This window comes from Barbus barbus (genome assembly GCF_936440315.1).
Source record: "Barbus barbus genome assembly, chromosome: 9".
Classification (NCBI taxonomy): domain Eukaryota; kingdom Metazoa; phylum Chordata; class Actinopteri; order Cypriniformes; family Cyprinidae; genus Barbus; species Barbus barbus.
In genome coordinates, this window is record NC_136737.1 from 16,722,295 (window position 1) to 16,742,364 (window position 20,070).

The following is a 20,070-nucleotide window of genomic DNA, read 5'->3' on the forward strand; positions in this document are numbered from 1 at the left end:
AGGGTGTGAGATACTGCATTGTTCTTCATGTAATAGATACTTTGTTTTTGTAATGAGACCTCTTTGTTGCGGTGGTGGCAGTATGGTGCAGCGTTTAAGATCAGAGCTGATGGTAGATTGTAGGATCGAACCCCTCAGGAAACAGCTGAGCAAGACAATTGACCTCAAGGTTTCTGAATGAGGACCTAAATAAGTATGTATGCATGCTTTGCTTTATTATTATTTTTTATTTATTTTTATTTTAGTTTTTATATAAAATATGCGAAAATATTTACAATAATGTATTTAGTAAATGTCGTTCATGTATGTCATATATCATTTTTGCAGTATAATCATGTATATTATATAATATTATAAATATATAATATAAATATAAATAAAATTATAATCACAAACTGAATTCAGAGCAGTTAAATCATTAATATATATAATATTAATTATATATATTAATTATCTAATATATATATAATTAATATAATATAATAAATAATTAGATATATGTATGCATGTGTGTGTGTGTGTGTGTGTGTGTGTATATATATATATATATATATATATATATATATATATATATATATATATATATATATATATATATATATATATATATACATACAATAAAACATTAATTGTTTTAGTTATTTAGAGTTATATAAATTGTAAAATATGTGAAAATATTTACAATGTGTTTAGTAAATGTTTTTCATATATTCCATATTTTTACAATACAAAATCATGTATACTATATAATATTATAAATAATATGTAAAATAAATATAAATAACACAATTATAATCACACACTGAATTCAGATATTGGCTGGTTGAACATGGAAATCAAATGTTTCCCAGCCCCTCATTCACGTTTTACTCTTCCCACAGAACAGCTCATCGGCGTCAATCCTCAGAGCTTTCTAATTAAAACAGCAGCAGCTGGCCTTCCTCCCCTACAGATGTGTCTGGATTCACTTCACACGTCTTTAGCTATCCTAACAATAATGTGCCAGTCGAGGCGAGCTTGGAAGTTGGCACTTGCCAGTCAAAAGCATACCTGTGAACGTCCTTGAAGGGTTTCTTCCACCCACACGGTTTGTAAGCGAGTAAACTGCGCTCAGAGCTTTGCAGCTCATCAGCGGCCCTTTGAGAGAGATGAGAGTTAACAACTGTTATGATCTGTGCAGATGCAGCCACGCAATATATAGCCTTGGTTTGAGCAAGCATATTGATTTGAAGGCGTCAGCCGTGAAAGAGGAAGGTAAGGAGTGCTATGATCTCCTGAGGCTTTGATAAAAGACTAGTCTTGGATGGATGTGAAGGTATGTAGTGTAGATACAGCAGTCTGCTGTCCTGGAATCAAACCACTGCAGACAGAGACGGTTTTCATGATGTTCTCCATTTAGACTAAAGTAAAGTCGTGACGTATTGTCAAGTATGGTGACCCATACTCGAAATTGGTGCTCTGCGTTTAACCCATCCAAGTGCACACACACAGCAGTGAGTAGTGAACAAATGCACACACACACCGTGAACAGCCATGCTGCGGCGCCCGGGGAGCAATTGGGGGTTCGGTGCCTTGCTCAAGGGCACCTCAGTCGTGGTATTGAGGGTGGAGAGAGCGCTGTACATTCACTCCCCCCACCTACAATTCCTGCCGGCCGGGGACTCGAACCCGCAACCTTTCGATTACGAGTCCGACTCTCCAACCATTAGGCCACGACTTCCCCCATGACTAGGCTCCCTATGAAACTTTGGATGCAAATAGACTGCTTTACTCAATGGTATCTACATTTTTGGGCGAAAAACTACATGACTACATGGAAGCAGTGGTTTCTAAACTTTTCTGTCTGTAAACCCTATTTTCTTATCTTTGGCATGTTGATATGTTGATGTTGATCATTATCTTTATTTTATGCATTGCAGTGTATTTTGTATTATTATTATTTCATGCATACATACACACACACACACACACACATATATTGGGAATATAGTTTTTTTTAATCATTTATATTTAATTTATTTTTAAAATTTGGTTGATTTATGTGCCTCACTTTCATGTCTTTTCTTCTAGCCTGTTATATTCTGAACAAATGTAAAACTTTGTATTCGCCTTTTTGTTGTAATCCCTTTGGATAAAAGCATCTGCTAAATTAACAGTTTAGATGAATAAATGAAGTTTGGGAACTGCTGATATAGAGAGTGAGCACACACACTACAGGAACCACAGTAAAATCACATTTTAGGGACGTAGTTGGGGTCAATGCCATACAAAAGAGTCTTTTTCGAACAAATAGCTCTATTGGGAGCAACTGCGCTGTTGAGTTTCTGTGCTGCATTTGTGCAGTGGAGTAAAACTGTTGAAGAAGGCTACGTTCCCTTCTCATTACTGTAGTTTATGCACACTGTCTGGCACACAAAGTCCTTGAGCTTTTGCCAATATCTCTCTGGCATGTCTTCCCCCTCGCTGAAGATGGAGGGTGACCCGTGGTGTGGGTCTGGACAACGACGAAGGGCCAGCATTAGCAAACCGCTCTCTATTTTTCCCTCCCTTTCTCTGAATGATGTCCTGATGGGTCTCCAGATGCCAGTCTGAGCACCTGTTCATTTAGAGTTCCTGCCTACTGAATACGGTGTATATTGTGTGTATATACGTACATAGCATCCAACAGCCAAAACAAAGTGGCAAAACCAGGTCTCCGTTCTCTGCTGAATGGCTGTCTAACCTCTAATATTCATAATCTGATCAAGGATGGGTTCGCTGTCCTCAAACACCTCTCAATCATAATAAAAGTCTTGAAGGTGACCTTCACAGTTATTGAGAAAGATTTTCTCGTTTCTCCTTTAGTAGATGGTGTGGTTGCCTCAAGGTCATTCAAATGTTAGCACACTATTTTCTTTCTTTTACTTTTTTCCCTTTCATTTTGCCTTGTACAGCATTCCTCTCTTTCACGGTAGTCATCCCTCGCTGTCGGTCTCAAAAACGCCGGCATTGATCTTTAATTTCCTCATCCTCCCTAGAGTCTTGTCAAATTACAACTCCTATGTTTTTCGTTTCCACCTCTATCAGCAAGTGATGGATCCTGACGCAGCTGATCTGATGTTTGTTGTGCATTATACGCCTCTTACCTGACTGTCAATGATCAGCTGAGTGACATGAAGCAACATATTGGATCAATAAAATGAAAGGGTTTAAGCTAATGCGTAATGAAACCTCTTGAATTATTATGCTTTCTCCAATGATAGTTGAACCTCTGACTTTGTCAACCTAAATGCTAAGCTCATGAGTTTTAAAATCAGCTGGTCTGATTTTAAAGGGATTATTCACCCAAAAATGAAAATTGTCATTAATTACTCACCCTTTTGTCATTCCAAAACCGCAAGACCTTCGTTCTTCTTCAGAAGACAAATTAAGATATTTTGGATGAAATTCAAGAGTTTTCTGACCCTCAATAGACAGCAACGGTACTACCATGCCAAGGCCCAGAAAGGTACCAAGAACATCGGTAAAATAGTCCATGTGACGTCAGTGGTTCAACCTCAATTTTGTGAAGCTACGAGAATACTTTTTGTGCTCAAAGAAAACAAAATAACGACTTTATTCAACTATTTTTTCACTTCTGGGACAGTCTGCCGCCAATATCGAGAGTACCACGATGCATATGTGTGTCTCAACTGAAAAAAACTCACAGCTGGGCGTTTTCAGCAGAGCACCTGGCGTTTTCAGCTGGCAAAAAAACGCTTTGGTGGACACGCGGCCTTATGGTGGGAATCGTACAGAGTTTGTGTTGTTATAATAAAATGTTGTATTAAGGTAGATTAGAACCCAGAATCCTTCATACTCGAAGCAGAAATGTTATGACCGTATGTAAATTTAAACCATCAATTGATGATCTAGTGCTAATTGCTGAACCACTGACCTGCAAAAATCCCTGGTTGGAGATGTAGGAAACAAGTTATTAAATATTAAATGTCACAAGGTGAATTTGAGCACTTATATTGGTTGGCAATAATGATTGCTAATTCAGAAAGTAATAAGAACATTTATGTTGCAAAGTAGTAAATCAGTGTGCTATTGACCTGCTCTCTAGATCAGTACATCACATATATATTGACAGAATATGTTGTCAAAAAAGTAAAAGATTATATTACTAATGATGCACCAAAATGCAAATTCTAGGCTGAAACAGAAAATGCAGGATGCACTTAACTGAAAACTGAAAATGAACATTAACTTCATACAGCATATTAAAGAGCACCAAAATGTATACAATTAAGATAAAATCTACAAAATGTGAAGTCTGAGGCTTTATTTCAAAAATAACAACGCACAAAGCTTACTGTGATTTTTGGATGGCAGGCACACTACAAATATTTAGTGAAGTTTTGTTCAGTCATCAACAGAAAACAGTAAAGGTTAGTTTTGAAATGTAAGAATCTGTATCAATGTCGAACTTGATGTCGTCCTAGAATCCACAGAACTGACACCTTTACCTGTTGAGAATATATATACTGATCAAAACAGCAAAAGATTAAATTGCATTATTTGTTCATAACACAAATTATATTAAAGATAGTAATTAATTAATGTTATTTAAATTATATAATATATAAGTATTTTTTTTATTAAGGAAGTAATATGGCTTTGTTGCATATTCTGATTATTAATTGTATATATATTTAAAACATTCACCATTTCTTGTCACAACCTGTCTATGAGCCCCCCCATCTGTCCATACCAATTTTAAGTGCAAAGCGATATGCTTTGTGCTAATGTAAATTTATTCTTAAAGACAGAGTAGGTGATTTGGTTCAAAAATATTTTTTGTTATGCTGTTTTAAAGTCTCTTCACATCCTGATAGACATTACTAAGTTAAGTGGTCTAAATTAATTTGTGTTTATATCATTTGTGGAAAGTGTAGGACAATAAAATGTTCATCCAATTATATCCCTGAGTTCCTACAATAGGCTGTCCCACCTGCCTGTCAACCTATGTATTTGCATAACTTCATGCACACCTGACATATGTCATCAGCGCGTCCCATTACACTATTGCAGAGCGAACGAGAATGGAAGCCGTTATTATTATAATATTATGTGCTTTGTACTGTGAAGTAGAGACCTGCAACAGGGTGCGGCGCGGGACAACTCTTGATGGGCGAGTGCGGGTGCGGACGGGAAGAGACTTGTGTGTGTGCAGGATGCGGGAGAATAAAATTATTCATGGGACTCCCGCAAAATAGAAATGATCTAAACATAAAATGTCTAAAAGATATAAATTGTTATATATCTGTTGCACAAAAGCAAAAGGAACAACTAATATTAACATTAAAATGATTAACGTGCAAGCTAGGCAGAGTTTCTATTTATAACACGTGTTTAAAGGGTTGAGCAATATAGCCAATCACAGACTCAGCTGTTGATTTCTGGAATGCAATGGCCAGTCAGAGGTAACTCGCAGTGCTGAAATTGTGTGCTCATGAATCGTTTCATTTTAATACACGAAGTGTAGACATTGTGAAAGATTTATTGTGCATATGTTCATTGTGTTATAACAGAGCTTTATGAGATCGCGATGAACTGAGATGTCAGCTTTTAGTGATAATAAAGGAAGCTCTGCTCACATTTTGCCATGCCTAACCATGCTGGCAGCAGCCCATGCTTGCTTTTCTGTTAAAAATAACAGTGGTTTGTGAATGTTGATGCTTAGCCTAAATAACAAATATTTTATCGGGAGCATTTATGCTGGGATGTTGTGGAGTTTAGGAGATCTTACAAAACCATTTCATGTAAATTTCTTCGATGTACAGAAATAAAATCTATATAGATTACTTTTATGCGGGCTATTTATTTTTATTTTTTTTTTTTTTTTATATTATTAACAACAATTTACAAACCTGAATAACAACTTAACAACATGATATCACGTATCAATTCAACTTTCCCCCCACCCATCCCTCCCTTCCCTTGCGGTCTCTTTAAAATGGGTACCTAAAGAATAGAAAGTAAACATAAAACCAAAGCCACAGGAATCATAAAACACAAATTCCATTTTATGCGGGCTTTTGTGGGCAGGAATGGGACAAAACATGAATGTCGCGGGCGGGACCGGGACCAGATAAGAGATATTTTTGTGGGAGTGGGAGGGCGCGGGACAGAATTTTGCAGGAGCGGGTCCCTACTGTGAAGTTTTCTTTCCAATGAATGAGACATAAGATAATCTGACACCAACGCTATCGCTCATCGTGTCGTTGGTTAGCCTCTGGTCTGCCTAAGTGTTCATATGTTTTGGAGGAGGCGTGGCTTTGGAGAGTGATTTGCAGAGAGGGTGGGATCTTATGCTTTCAAAGCTAGCATGCCTTTACGAAATCGCCTACCCTACCTTTAAATGTTCTTCTGGATGCATCAACGAGAAACTTTTTTTTTTGGAGCCCCTTGGAGCAACAATAAACCTGCTAATATGTTTGCTGTTTTGCAGATGAGGCGTAAAATCAGCTTTTAATGGACTAGACCAGTTATCAGACACAAGCAGACCCTGTCTATTTTGACCGCCCTTACATCTCTCCTCTCTTTCCTCACACAGGAGATACGGCACTCTAGCTTCATCCATTTTCCAAAGTTTTATGTCGCCCCTACAGTCCTGAAGCTTTTAATTAGGCCTGTCACATGGTAGCGGTGCTCTCTCGATGTGCCCCTGAAGAGCTACACTGCAGTGTAAATGAAACAGTGATGGGCTTTCATAATGCAAAAGGTCACGGATATACACATTTCTGACCTCCCATACATGCGACAGCTGTGGTTTTATTCGAAAAGACTACTGAAACTTGCTTGTGAAAGAGCCACGGTAAGTGTAATAAGGGATTGTTAAAATCTGGAAAAGACTTTAAAGGATAGGAGAAAGTTGTTAAAAGTGCGAAACATCTTCACCAACCATCTGCCAGTGGCCAACAAATTGCCTGGTTTTCTTTTATTCTGTATTGCGAAGTTCCCTCACGGTTTCTCATCAATGAAGTCCTAACTGATGGTTCACTGTAGTTGCCAGCGAATCCTCTCCATCTGAAGTGTTTTGTTTCTTTATGGCCACCAGCAGTACCTACGCTGAATTTTGATAGCATGAAAACTGAAGAACCCTCAAAAAAATCTCTGAAGTCTTTTGAGATTCATGAGAAGCAGCTGGCTTGGAAGATTATCAAATGTTCCCGGTGCTCAAGAGTCCAGTCACTACTTTTCCTTGAAGTCCTGGCTCAGACGCCATTTCCATAACACCCATATAATACAGACTTTGGAGAAACGCGAGATGGTTAAAAGCAAAGTGATACTTTCACTTTGTCCCTTATGCAGGAAGTGCCGCAGGATGAACCAGGCCTAGTTTTGATTTGAGCTTGTGTTAGGTCAACTAAGGGCCGTTTTATTAAGATTAATATGCCACGGTTTAAAACGCTCATGGCGATTAAATACTGCAGACTCTACTTTGTCTTTCTCTCAGCCGTTTACTGACGTGTGGACATGAATTGATTCCGTGAGCTCTGTAAGTCTAGATGTAATATCACCTGAGCTGTGAGCTGTAAAAGATTCAATTCCTTTCTCCACTCAACCTGGAAAATCTCTAGCGCCTGAAACGCATTAGCGTTTCATTTTTTCATTCTTGTCAAAGAAAAATTTAAATTAGTCTTCTCGACCTTGGCAATCATAAGGGCTCTTGAAATTCCTGTCAATGCAAAGCTTGAAAGTTCCCAGGATGCTCTAAAAATAAAATGTTTGACCTGATGATTGATTCGGAGTAACACACTATACACACACACTATAAATCTAAAACTTCGGGAGTGATTTTTGCATTTAAATATAGGAGTGAATCCCCTAAATTGTCATTTTGTGTGTGTACAGAACAGAACTCACTCTCAAAAATGCAATGATTGACACCATAGCATCGTTCTGCCATCTCGCACATTTGGTATACGCTACTTTTAACGTTTGGAAGGCTATTTCCCAGAGCGCACTTATGAAGGGTTGCCATGTCCACTTTTTATAAGTGATGCTTATTAAGTGTCTTTGAGCTTGTTGTTTGGGCTTGGCTTATGAAGCGATCCAATTTATGGAGTTTATAGTGAGTATTTTGGGATGTGATTTATTTCCAAGACAATGCATTTGGATTTGAGTTTATTATGGGCTTTTTTTTGGGGGGGGTTATTATGTGCTTGTTTTTTTTTTTTTTTTTTTTTATTTATTAGTACTTATAAAGCACATATTTTGCATGACCATATTCTACATTCCTAATCCTACCCAATACCTAAATTTAACAACTATATTACTCACTATAATAAGCAAAAAACTTAGTAGTTTTAGTTAATAGTTATAGTTAATGGTTTGCTAATAGTGATAATTGGACCTTAAAGTGTTACCAGTTAGTCTTTAACAACTAGTTGTTCAGTTCAGTTCCGTACACAGTACACAGAATTTCGAGAGGCAATTTGGTTGTAGAACGTGGTTGTCACTCGCTTAAATGACTGAACTGTGTGTGTGTGTGTGTGTGCAGAAAAGGATTATGCACTAAAAGGTGAATTGACAACTGAATCTATCTGCAATGTATACATGGCCATATATTTTTCGTCATTCAAAACAACCCTACATTGGGCACCACAATTGTCTGCATGCATTAGGTTAGAATAGTTAAAAAATGACCGCATATGGTAACATAATGTGTCATTTCAAGCCATGCTAGGCTCAGTTCCCGGATGACATTCTCGAAATGAGAAATGGTTTGCTCCCTGAGCCTTGAGGCTTTGCGGATTGCATGCCAATACCGTTTACTATACCCAGCTTGACGTATAGACGCTAGTGTAAACAATACCTTTATCTTTGTCCTCTAGGAAAGTAATTGCTTTTGTTTCCAGTCCTATTCCCTGTCTGATGTGTCTTTCTCCGTGTTTGTGTTTAGAGGTGATCAGGCAGAGGTACGCGGACGTGCCGGGAGAGCTGCTGATCGTGGAACTGGAGAAGGACCGGAATGGCTTGGGACTCAGTCTGGCCGGGAACAGGGATCGCTCCTGCATGAGCATCTTCGTGGTGGGGATCACCCCTGAAGGGCCGGCCAGCCGAGACGGATGCATCAAAGTGGGCGACGAACTGTTGGAGGTGAAATGCGCAAACACACAGTGAAGTGATTGAGTGGTGGGTGTTGAATTGTTGAGGTGGGGCTTCATCTTCAGCTTACCGAACAGTATGTCTTTAACAAAAGAGAAAAAATCACATTAAATTATTTGTCCATTAGCAGTCATTATAATTGATATGAATTGCTTTATTAATGAGTGGCCTATAATAATGAAGATAATAATAATGTATTTTATTTAAATATAAATAGTTAATTACATTTATGTAATTCTATTGATTTATTAATGGATGAATTTTATCGTGCATATACTTAATTTTACTTATTATAATTTCTTTTATTATTAAAATTATCCATCCATCCATCCATCCATCCATCCATCCATCCATCCATCCATCCATCCATCCATCCATCCATCCATCCATCCATCCATCCATCCATCCATCCATCCATCCATCCATCCATCCATCCATCCATCCATCCATCCATCCATCCATCCATCCATCCATCCATTGTTCATTCGTTCTATCTATCTATCTATCTATCTATCTATCTATCTATCTATCTATCTATCTATCTATCTATCTATCTATCTATCGTTCATTCGTTCTATCTGTCTATATATCTGTCTATCTACACTTTGGAACAATTTTCATTTTCACGCAAGTGCTTGTAAATTTCACAAATAATTACAAAGAAATGGCTGTCATGCTGAAACGTGAAATTTTGAGTAGTTTATGAATATGTGTGTGTATACATAATTAATATTAATTAGTAAACTATATTACATAATAAATATAATTGAATAATAATACAGAAATATGTATTAAACTGTATTAAACCCTTTTTTACAAAGTGACTCATAGCATAGCTTCCAGTGAGGAATTATGGGTCAGTTCTCAGGATTTAGAAGCTATCTATCCCTCTCTCTTTAATTTTTTCTTTCTCTAGGTAATAGCCTTTTCCTGTTGAACCCCTTGTAATCCAAGGGGAAAATGGAGGTTTCTATCAATTTCATTCTTATTCTGGTCTAATGCTGAATGAAGCATGGGGCTCAAGGGTCGTCTGGGTCAGTCTCATACAGCCAAAATCACTTCGAGTCTTGAGGGACGTGGTGGCCAGGCTCTCTGGTTAGGATGTGGATCATCTGGTCCCTCCATCTCTGTCTCTACCTGTTTGTATCTGTGCCTCAATTATTAATGTGCAAACGAGAGTGTGGGGTTTTGCCTCAGATGGCCGGATGAATTTCAAATGAAGCCACCTGCCCTCAGTTTCACTATCTGTGTTTGTGCTTATCACTTTCTCTGCCTCCTCCTCCTGCTCACTTTATCTCTCCAAGTGTTTCTCTCGCTCCTTCAACCCCACAACCTCACCATAAGACATAATTCATTGCGAGTTAAAACACACTGATAATGCCAGGTCACTTTGATGTTTTTATACATGCACAATTGTAATGTTTTTATTCATGAGTGTGACTTTGAATTGAATTGGCCACACCCCACAGGAAGTTGAATTTGGAATTTAATTTAAATTCCAAGAAACTGAATTGTCCTCTCATTTAAAATTTTGAACTTTGTGACAATGTGAATAATTTAAATAATTATTTTAAACCAGTAATTTTCACAAATTATGGCTGTTTTATTTCCCCTAATGTCAAGAATCACTCAGATTATTGAAATTTAAAAAAAGCAAATCCATATTTTAATATTTAATCAATGGAGTATATAATATATGGAACACTCTGAGAAATGTATTTGAATTTTATGTAAGTGTGTATGTATGTAATCTACATAATATATTTTAATTAATATTGAATTATCATCTATATTATATATAAATGAAGGACTATTAACAAAAAACCCTGTCATTTTAAATAGATACATTTTTGTGACACGTGGATAATTTTTTAAAAATATATATTTTAAACCAGTAATTGTAACAAATTGTAATTTTTTTTTCTTTAGTTTATTAAATGTTTATAAAAAAGCTAATCCACAAATTAATGTTTAATCAATTGATTATATAACTTCCGAAACATTTTGGTGAATTTATTTGACCATAAAATTAAAAAAGATAATTAAATAAAATATAATTAGTAATTATATTTATTATTTATTAGTAATTATATTACTATTATATTAATATGACAAGTACTTTTAAATACAAATTTATACAGGCAATTATTAATATCATGTAATATTTCTGAAAATAGCACATTGTGTATATTATATTATGTTTATGGGTAATTCATGATTTACAAAGGAAAGTATTATTAAAACTACACTCTTGGAGTGTTAAAGACTTCAAATTACTTTAATTTACATTCATCTCAAATTCAATAATTTCTGAATGAACTCTGCATTGCTGCATCCCACAATAAATTCCCTGATCTTTTCCCGTCCAGATGGCATTTTGGTTTCCACGTTCGTTTCCTCCTCGGAATTGCCTATCGATTTAGCAATTTGGTCGACGCGTACGAATGCCGTATTTTGGTGTGGAATTTGAGGCCTGGAGCAGGCGAGGCTCAGAGCCGTGCTCGCTGACCTTTGTCTAATATCAATCTCCATTAGACGTGAACACACTGCTGCATTAGTCACGATCCGCTAGTGCTCCTAATGATTCGGTCGCAGGTGATTGGAGAGACAAGTCAAACGGTCTCAAATACGTGTTCGCAAACTCTGATGCCGTTATTTGTAAACAGTTCAGCAGAGCAAACTCTTACAAAAAAATGCCATGGTATTACCACAGGTTTTTAGGGATGTGGTTCTCGGAGTTCAAATGTAGATGCCGTTTTGTCTGTATATTGGTTGTTGACAAATAACATGGACATGACAGACACAACTTTTTCCAACATTAAGATTTCAGTGTAAGTGTAAAGTTTAAGTGAAACTTGATGCTATTTTCCCCCAAGTTTCTCAGTTTTAACTTTTTTTGTTTTGTTGCCATTTTCTCCCACATTTTTCTGTTTTACCATTGTTGCAGTTTTTGTGTGTTTGTTTGTTTTGTTTTGCTGTTCTTTTTGTTGTTTTGTTGCCATTTTCCTTCAAGTTTCTCTTTTTGACCTTTGTTGTAGTTTTCTGTTGTTTTTGTTTGCCCCCCTCCTCCCCCAGTTTGGAATTTTTACTTTAAACATTTTCACACATTTTGTTTTTCTTTTTTTGGCCATTTTCTCCCAAATGTCTCTGTTTTGTTTCATTCTTTTGTTTGTTTCTCAGTTATACTCTTACATTTTTACACTTTTTTGGTGTCTTTTTTGTTTGTTTGTTTGTTTTGTTTGCCACCCTCCCCCCAAGTTTCACTGGTTTGTTTTGTTTTTGTTTCCATTTTCCCCCAGATTTCTTTCTTTTTGTTTTGTTTTTTTTATTGTGTTTTTTTGACATTCCCCCACATTACTCAGATTTATATTTGAAATTTTCACACTTTTTTTCTTTATTTAGTTTTTTGTTGCCATTTTCACACTTTTTGTTTTTATTATTGTTGTTTTTTTAATTTGTTACCATTTTACCCCAAGTTTCTCTGTTTTGTTTCCTCCAAGTTTTTTAGTTTTACCTTTGTTGCAGTTCATTTTCATGGGCCTGGTTCAAATATTATCTGTATATTCCAGTTTCATGCACTTTTGTTTTGTTTTGTTTTACAAATTATCATGTTTTTATGGTAATAACCATGGCTTTTATTGGAGGAAAAACTGTGAATCGTTTCAATTTACCTAGATTACTGCATATAAATTGATCATAAAATATGATAAAACTTCAATGTTAACATCATTTTACTGTTTTGTGCGACAAGTCTTGTTTTTGGTCCTGTGCTAACAGAATTTCTTGTGCTTCATCAGATAAACAACCAGGTGTTGTACGGCAGGAGCCACCAGAACGCATCGGCCATAATAAAAAGCGCCACATCAAAGGTCAAACTCGTCCTAGTCAGGTAAAAGACCCTCAGAGACGACTGCTGTTTTCACACACTACCATCTGTTCATTACTAAGAAATGACTCTCATTTAATTTTTGTTATGAATTCTTTAACTCATTAAAAATAATGAGATGATTAATTTATTATAATGTGTTAGTTTTTACCTCTGGAGTTTTGAAATGTGTGATTAATTGCAACAAATTCAAGAATAATATTATTATCAATTATTAACTCATTGACAGCTCTAATATTTATAGCAAGCTCAAAATGTTGTGCATTATTTTCGGTCTTGAGCTTCAACCGAACATGTGTGTGTGTGTGTGTGTGTATGTGTTTGGCCTGTTTTATATATACTGTTCATTCAGAATTTAAAGGTAAATTCTTGGCTTAGAGCAAAAAAACTCAGATTTTTAAGTAATCCATAAATTTTCAAGAAAAAAAAAATTACTAACAAAAATGTTTCCCAAAATACTATTAAGTCAGAATTCCATAGGAAATGGAATTTTCCCCTACTTTATGCATTCTTGAATAAGTGATACTTTTTTTTTCTCGTCCTATGACCAAAAAATATGAAAATAACATTGATTAGTGCCAGAAACGAGTTTTTGAGAAATTCATTGAATATCAAATAAATAAATGTTTTTATCAATAAAAGATTTCAAAAATCACAACATACCAGTCAATTTGACTCCATATATGCGTTCTAGGGTTATAACAGCTGCCTGCCATTTTAAACTCCATATCACGCTATCTCTGTCTCTTATCACTTTGAAGAGTGGAGTCATTGTTCCTAAGTACCGAATCGAACACATGCTGGCTTGTGTGTATTGGCAACACGAGCAAAGCCATGTGACACTGATACATTTGATGGGATACTTGATGGCATTTTGATAGCCGTATTTCTGGAGCTGTCATGTCCTCGCATCCAGAGAGTGAGGTGTGATATGGTGCAACAGAACTGCTATCACTATAAAGCGTTTTTTAATAGCTTAGAGGATAATGCAACACATGGTTTTAATGCAGCACAGCCCTTCAGTCCATCATTAAGGTAAGCTGATTTGTCATTACAGGCGTAATCAGAGACTTATCATCGGTTTCTGTTTCTTATCTCATGTTTTTGTATGAGTATTTGTTAGCTTGACCTTTATTTGACTGCTTGTTTTGTCAGTCCGACAGGTTTTGCTGATAACGGCTGTGTAAAGACACCAATATCTCCTCGCTATCTACAGCTAATTATTAGAGGTCTGAGAAATATGACGGGCAGCTCTGTTTACGTCTGTCAAAAGAACGTTAACGTGCTACTGAATGTTAATAGATTCACTTAAATGGTTTGCATCTAGTTTGGTCTGTAATTCAGACTGTTCGGAAAGCCCTTGTTGAGTTATTTGTGATTTAACAAACAATATAACAAATAAGGGCTTTACACCTTTCTCTGTTTTACCTTTGTTGCAGTTTTGTTTTGCTTTTATTTGGCAAAATGTCACCGTCTCATTCCAAGATATTTAGCGAAAGGGTCTCGTAGCTGGATGAAATCAGGACCCTAATTCAGATTTGGTTTTTCGATCAGAAGGGGTTATTTGGAAACAAGCTGAGGATTGATCGTTTCATAAATTCTGATCACCTACGTCGACCTCACCTTGACAGAAACACATTACCTGTAATTGGAAACGGGTCATTTAGTGAGCAAAGACAATAACGCCAAGGTGAACATAAGAAGGAGTGTAGGGAGCGAGATTACTCGTTACTCGAGGATTCATAGCGCAACATCTCAATTAATCTGGCCCATCAGTCCTTATCGATTTGAGCAGAGAAAACTGCCAAGAGCCATGTGGGAACATGAGGAGTAGAGAGCGAGCTGGACCAATTTTGGCGTCGTCGAAAGGATGGGAATCATTTTTCTCGGTTAAGCCTTGTGCGAACATATGTGGTTTTTAAAGGGATTGTTTATCCAAAAATGACAATACTTTGATCAGTTACTCACCCACAATTTGTTTCAAACCTTATGAGTTCTGTTGAGCACAAAAGAAGATATTTTGAAGAATGTAGGTAACCACAGTTGATGGTAGCCATTGACTTTCATATGAAAAAAAATACTATGGAAATCAGTGGCTACCATCAATTCCACATTCTTCAGAAAAGCTTTTTTTGTGTTCAACAGAAGAAAGAAACTCTTAAAGATTTAGTAAATAATATTTTTTTTATTTTTGAGTGAACTATCCCTTTGAGATGTGAAAATTACAAATAATTTAAAGTTTGTCCCAATTTTTTTTTTAAATTGTGTGAATGCTTTATACTTTTGTGTCATTGCATGTGATTTGCTGTGAATGGTTATTAATATTGAATCTTTCCGTTGGTTGATAGGAATGAAGATGCTATCAATCAAATGGCTGTCACTCCTTTTCCTTCCCTGCCTTCCTCATTCTTCTCCAGTGAGGTACGGTACATTATGAACAGCCATATATGACTTCATTAGAATCCATGTTTACGGAGTTTCTTCTCTGTAAATCTGGGATTTTTTTGTCAAATTTTAAATATAAATAAATTTGTTAATGTAGTATTTTAAAATCTAGATGTCACATTTAATATTTAATATATTCTATTATATATTATTATATTAATATGGTAACATTTTATTTATTTATTCCATAAATTGCCTGATTTGTCCTAATAATTTTGTCAACCACCATGAAAACTCAAAATCATGCTCCACATAACATAAATGTCATGCTTATGCTCATGTTGTCTTCAGGAAAAAAAACAAAAACTTTTTTTATTATTAAAATATACATTTTAATTTAACCTGACTTTAATCTGATATTGTTTTATTTTATTTTATTTTTTTGCATAAATTGCCTGTATTGTCCTAACCACATCAAGCAATGTATTTTAGCACAATTTTGTTAAACTCATTGTCCAAAATTATGTTCCACATAACACACACATTAAATATGCTGTGCCACAAGCATTTTCACTTTCAGGAAAAAAATATTTGAAAATATTTTTAAAATAATAATTAAAAAAAGAAAAAACTTTAAAATTAACAAATGAATAAATGATTATTATATTATTACATTTTATGTTTATAAATAAATATAGATGTCATATTTAATATATTGATAATAAATGGTTATATTATTATTTTTTTTAATTTCTATGATGATAATTTATTTTTTCATTCATTCATTTACTTAATTTTTAAATTTATTTATTGAGGTAATTAGTGGTCCTCACCCCTTCCTGCACTGCTAAAAGTTAGAATTGGGAGAGTTCAGCTGATTTCAGAACTGTTTTTCAGACACATCAAAATACGCCTCCAGCTCCAGCTCCAGCTCCAGCTCCAACAGAGAAGCCACAGTTACACGAGAGCCTCCCTCTGAGCAGAAACTCACCTGAGCCTCCGATAATCAAGGTATTGATTATACAAATATTAATAATTATACATAAATAAAGATTCTATAAAAAATAATGTTTCATATAGAGTCTAATAAAAGTGAAGAGTGCAGTGAATTACTTCAGTCTGTTATGCTTGTAAGCCAGACTTTTCAACAGATATGATGCAAGAATGTAGCAACTATTGCCATCTTTATGAAAACAATAATGACTCTTGACTCAGCATTTTACGAGTCTATCCCATCTCCCCTCGCTTTCATCCCCTCATTGTCAGTCTGAGCTCGGACCAGCTGTTTCTGCCCTAAATGTGGATTTGTTTCGGTAAACAAACAGTTGAAAATCCCTCGGAGGCACTTGACTCTAAACAGCAGCTCATTGTCATCGGCTGCCTCCAGCTTAACTCTGTCCTAGATGGAGGCAGTGAATGTGTTTTTGACCTAGTTGAGGCTCTGTGGGGCCTATCTAGGCCTCGTGCTTTATTTTACCTGTTTGCTTGGCTCTTCATACAGGATCAGCCCAGCGTGGTGCAGCCCGTGAGCTCCACGCAGGCAGATCAGATGCAGAAGACTTTCAGAGATGGAGAGTCAGCCTTAAAGGTGAGGAACACCTAAGAAGATCTCAATGAGTATGTTCTGAATCATATACTACCAGTACTAATAAATCATATACTACCTGTACATATAAATCATTTGTTATTATTTAGTATCTATAAGTCAATTTATATTTCTATATGTATAATATGTATTTGATTATTTATTGTTTGATTTAAATAATTTTTACAACTTTATACATTTTTATTTTCAGCTTATTTATAAAATACAGGCAAACATACTACGTATAGTATCAGTCAGTATATGCATGTGTGTATATAGTAAGACTAAATTGCTCTGTTGGCTGTGGAGTCGAGGCAAATATGATTAAAAGATGAATATGAGACAAAACTACAGAATGTCACATTTTATTATTAGCCGTTTCAACACATACATGTTTTACCAAATAAAAAGAACAGCACTTTTAGAGTTCATCCCACTCATTGATGTGAGCATAAGTATTGGGACAGTTGAAAATAAGGCAGATATAAAAGATTAAAAGCTATTATTTAGTTGCAGATCCCTTGCGCACAATCACAGCAGTGAGTCTGTGACCCACAGACATCACCAGACTCTTGCTCTCATCCTTTGAAATACTTTTCCCAGCCTTTAATGCAGCCAATTCCAATTGTTGCTTGTTTTGGGGAGTTTCTGCCTTTACTCTCCTCTCCAGCTGGTGAAATTCATGTTCAATCAGATTTAAATCTGGAGATTGACTTGGGCAATCTAAGACTTTGCATTTCTTTGCCCTTATAAATTCCTTGATTGAACTGGCAGGGTGTTTTGGGTCATTGTCCTGATGAAATATGAAGCACTTCCCAATGAATCTGGTGGCATTTTCTTGAATATTGGTAGGAAGGATGGTTTTGTATCCTTCCAAATTCATTCTGCTACTGTCATCATACATTAAGTCATCAGTAAAGTTGAGAGGGCCTGTTCCAGAGACAGCCATGCATGCCCATGCCATGACACCACCTCCACCGTGCTTTACAGATGAGGCTGCATGCTTGGGATCATTTGTAGTTCCCTTTTTTCTCCACATTTTTGCTTTCCCATCACTTAGATAAAGGTTCATCTTTATCTCATCGGTCCATGAACACAGTTCCAAAACTCTTCTGGCTCACCTTTGTGCTTTTTTGCAAACTCTAATCTTGCCTTTCTATTTTTGGTGCTGGTCAGAGGTTTGCATCTTGCTGTGTAGCATCTGTAATTCTGTGTCAAAGTCTCCTGAGGACAGAAGATTGTCAGAGCATCACCCCAGCTTTCTGGAAGTTGTTGGTGATTTTACAGACACGTCTTTTAGGGTTAATTTTCACAGCTTTTAAGATTTGTTTGTCATCGACTACTGTTGTTTTCTCAGCCGATCAGGTAGTTGTTGGTTGCTGGTGTCGCTGGTGGTTTCCAAACTCTTGATTTCTCCATGTCCTTTGTTTTTGCTAGAGCTCTAACTGACCTCTTTTCTTTCAGCATCCAAATTGCTTGCTTTTCTCTCAAAGTCAGCTCCCTCGTCTTCATCCTGGTTTGTGTGTGTCATCATCGAATGCAAGATTCAGAAAACAGAAGTAATGAATATAACTGATACGACACATTTCCTGCTTTTAATATCTGAAGAATTAATGCAACAGGACACATCTGATCACTTAGAAAGACCTCTGAGGCAACGGTTCCAATACTTATGCTCACATCAGATAGAGGGATGAAACTCTAAAAGTGCTGAACTCACCTGAATCACCATGTGGGTTTGGATTTAGTTTTCCCTTCATAATAAAAAAATTCATTCAAAAACTGCATGTTGTGTTTACTTGTGTTATCTTTGATTAATATTTAAATTAGTTTGATGATCTGAAACATTAAAGTGAGACAAACATGCAAAAAAAAAAAAAAAATCAAGAAGGGGGCCAACGCTTTTTCACACCACTGTATATTTATATATATTTATATTTATTTATTTTCTGGGTTTCTAAATTTCAGAAACCCAGATTTTTAATGCAGTTTCAGGTCTTTGAACCCCTCTGCGTTTATAGAAATTTGTGTGAAAATTGCTAAATAACACAGTGATATAATGTTAAAGCATTTTTGATTTAATGAGGGACACTTAGTTGTAGTATGCATATTTATAATGAAATTAATATACTTTAATTTTCTGTAATTCTACAATTACAGAATTTTAAAGAAAGTGAAATAGACATTAAAAATCAAAAACATGGAAATAAAAATAATAAAAACAAGGAATTTTAAAATGATATAAAAATTGATTTAAAATAAATTTAAAGAAAATGATTATACTTAAAATTCATTGCAGTCAGTTCGGACATATAGCACAGTGCTCATTCAACAAATGCACTAGAACACTTCCTGAACATCTTCATGTCCTCTCACGGTCTCATTCTGGTGACAATACCACATCATTGTAGATGCTTAAAGAGATTGGAGATGCCAATTTTCTGTATTAATGCAATAGCTACATAAATGATTTATATTGTTTTTATATTATTTATAAATAAATATGTATTTATATAAATCTTAAATATATTTAAGAAATTTATAATATGTACATTTATATATATATATAAATTCCGAAACCCAGAGTTTTAATGCAGTTTCAGGTCTTTGAACTGTATTTATAGAAAATTGGGGGAAATTAGCAAAATAACCAAATTTTTTTCCACGACAATAGGCAAATATTATTATATTATTGCATATGCTTTTGAATATAGACTATACTTTTATATGCACTATAATATACTTATTATTATAAAATACATATATAAAATAGTACAAATACCCATATATTTATAAAAGTGTTGTTTATATTAGTCTATATATTTTTCCTTTCTTCTTTTTTGTACATCATACCTTTTAAAAAATATATATATTTTCAGCTTAAAAATTTTGAATCCCAGATTTTTATACAGCCCATGTATTTATGGAAATTAAAAAAAAAAAATGTTTAAAACATTTATTGCTCTGCTGGTAATTCATTTTCATTCTTGCAGTTTTACACATGAATCAAAAAGTGCCATGAATGTTTCATAATTGCTCCATTAAATTTGGGTTGTGTAGCCTGTTATACTGAGTG

General features: G+C 35.3%; 1 protein-coding gene across 5 annotated transcripts in view; it reads left to right on the forward strand.

The window, feature by feature from the left end:
* The window catches only part of LOC306875404 (inaD-like protein), a 122,818-nt gene that overhangs the window by 83,407 nt on the left and 19,341 nt on the right, over positions 1-20,070 (forward strand). For all 5 annotated transcript variants that reach the window (XM_079425926.1, XM_079425930.1, XM_079425928.1 and 2 more), the window contains 5 exons: positions 8,933-9,129; positions 12,936-13,027; positions 15,373-15,445; positions 16,307-16,420; positions 16,911-16,997. In XM_079425926.1, coding sequence (XP_079282052.1) covers positions 8,933-9,129; positions 12,936-13,027; positions 15,373-15,445; positions 16,307-16,420; positions 16,911-16,997 — 563 coding nt within the window. The remainder of the gene's footprint in view (positions 1-8,932; positions 9,130-12,935; positions 13,028-15,372; positions 15,446-16,306; positions 16,421-16,910; positions 16,998-20,070) is intronic.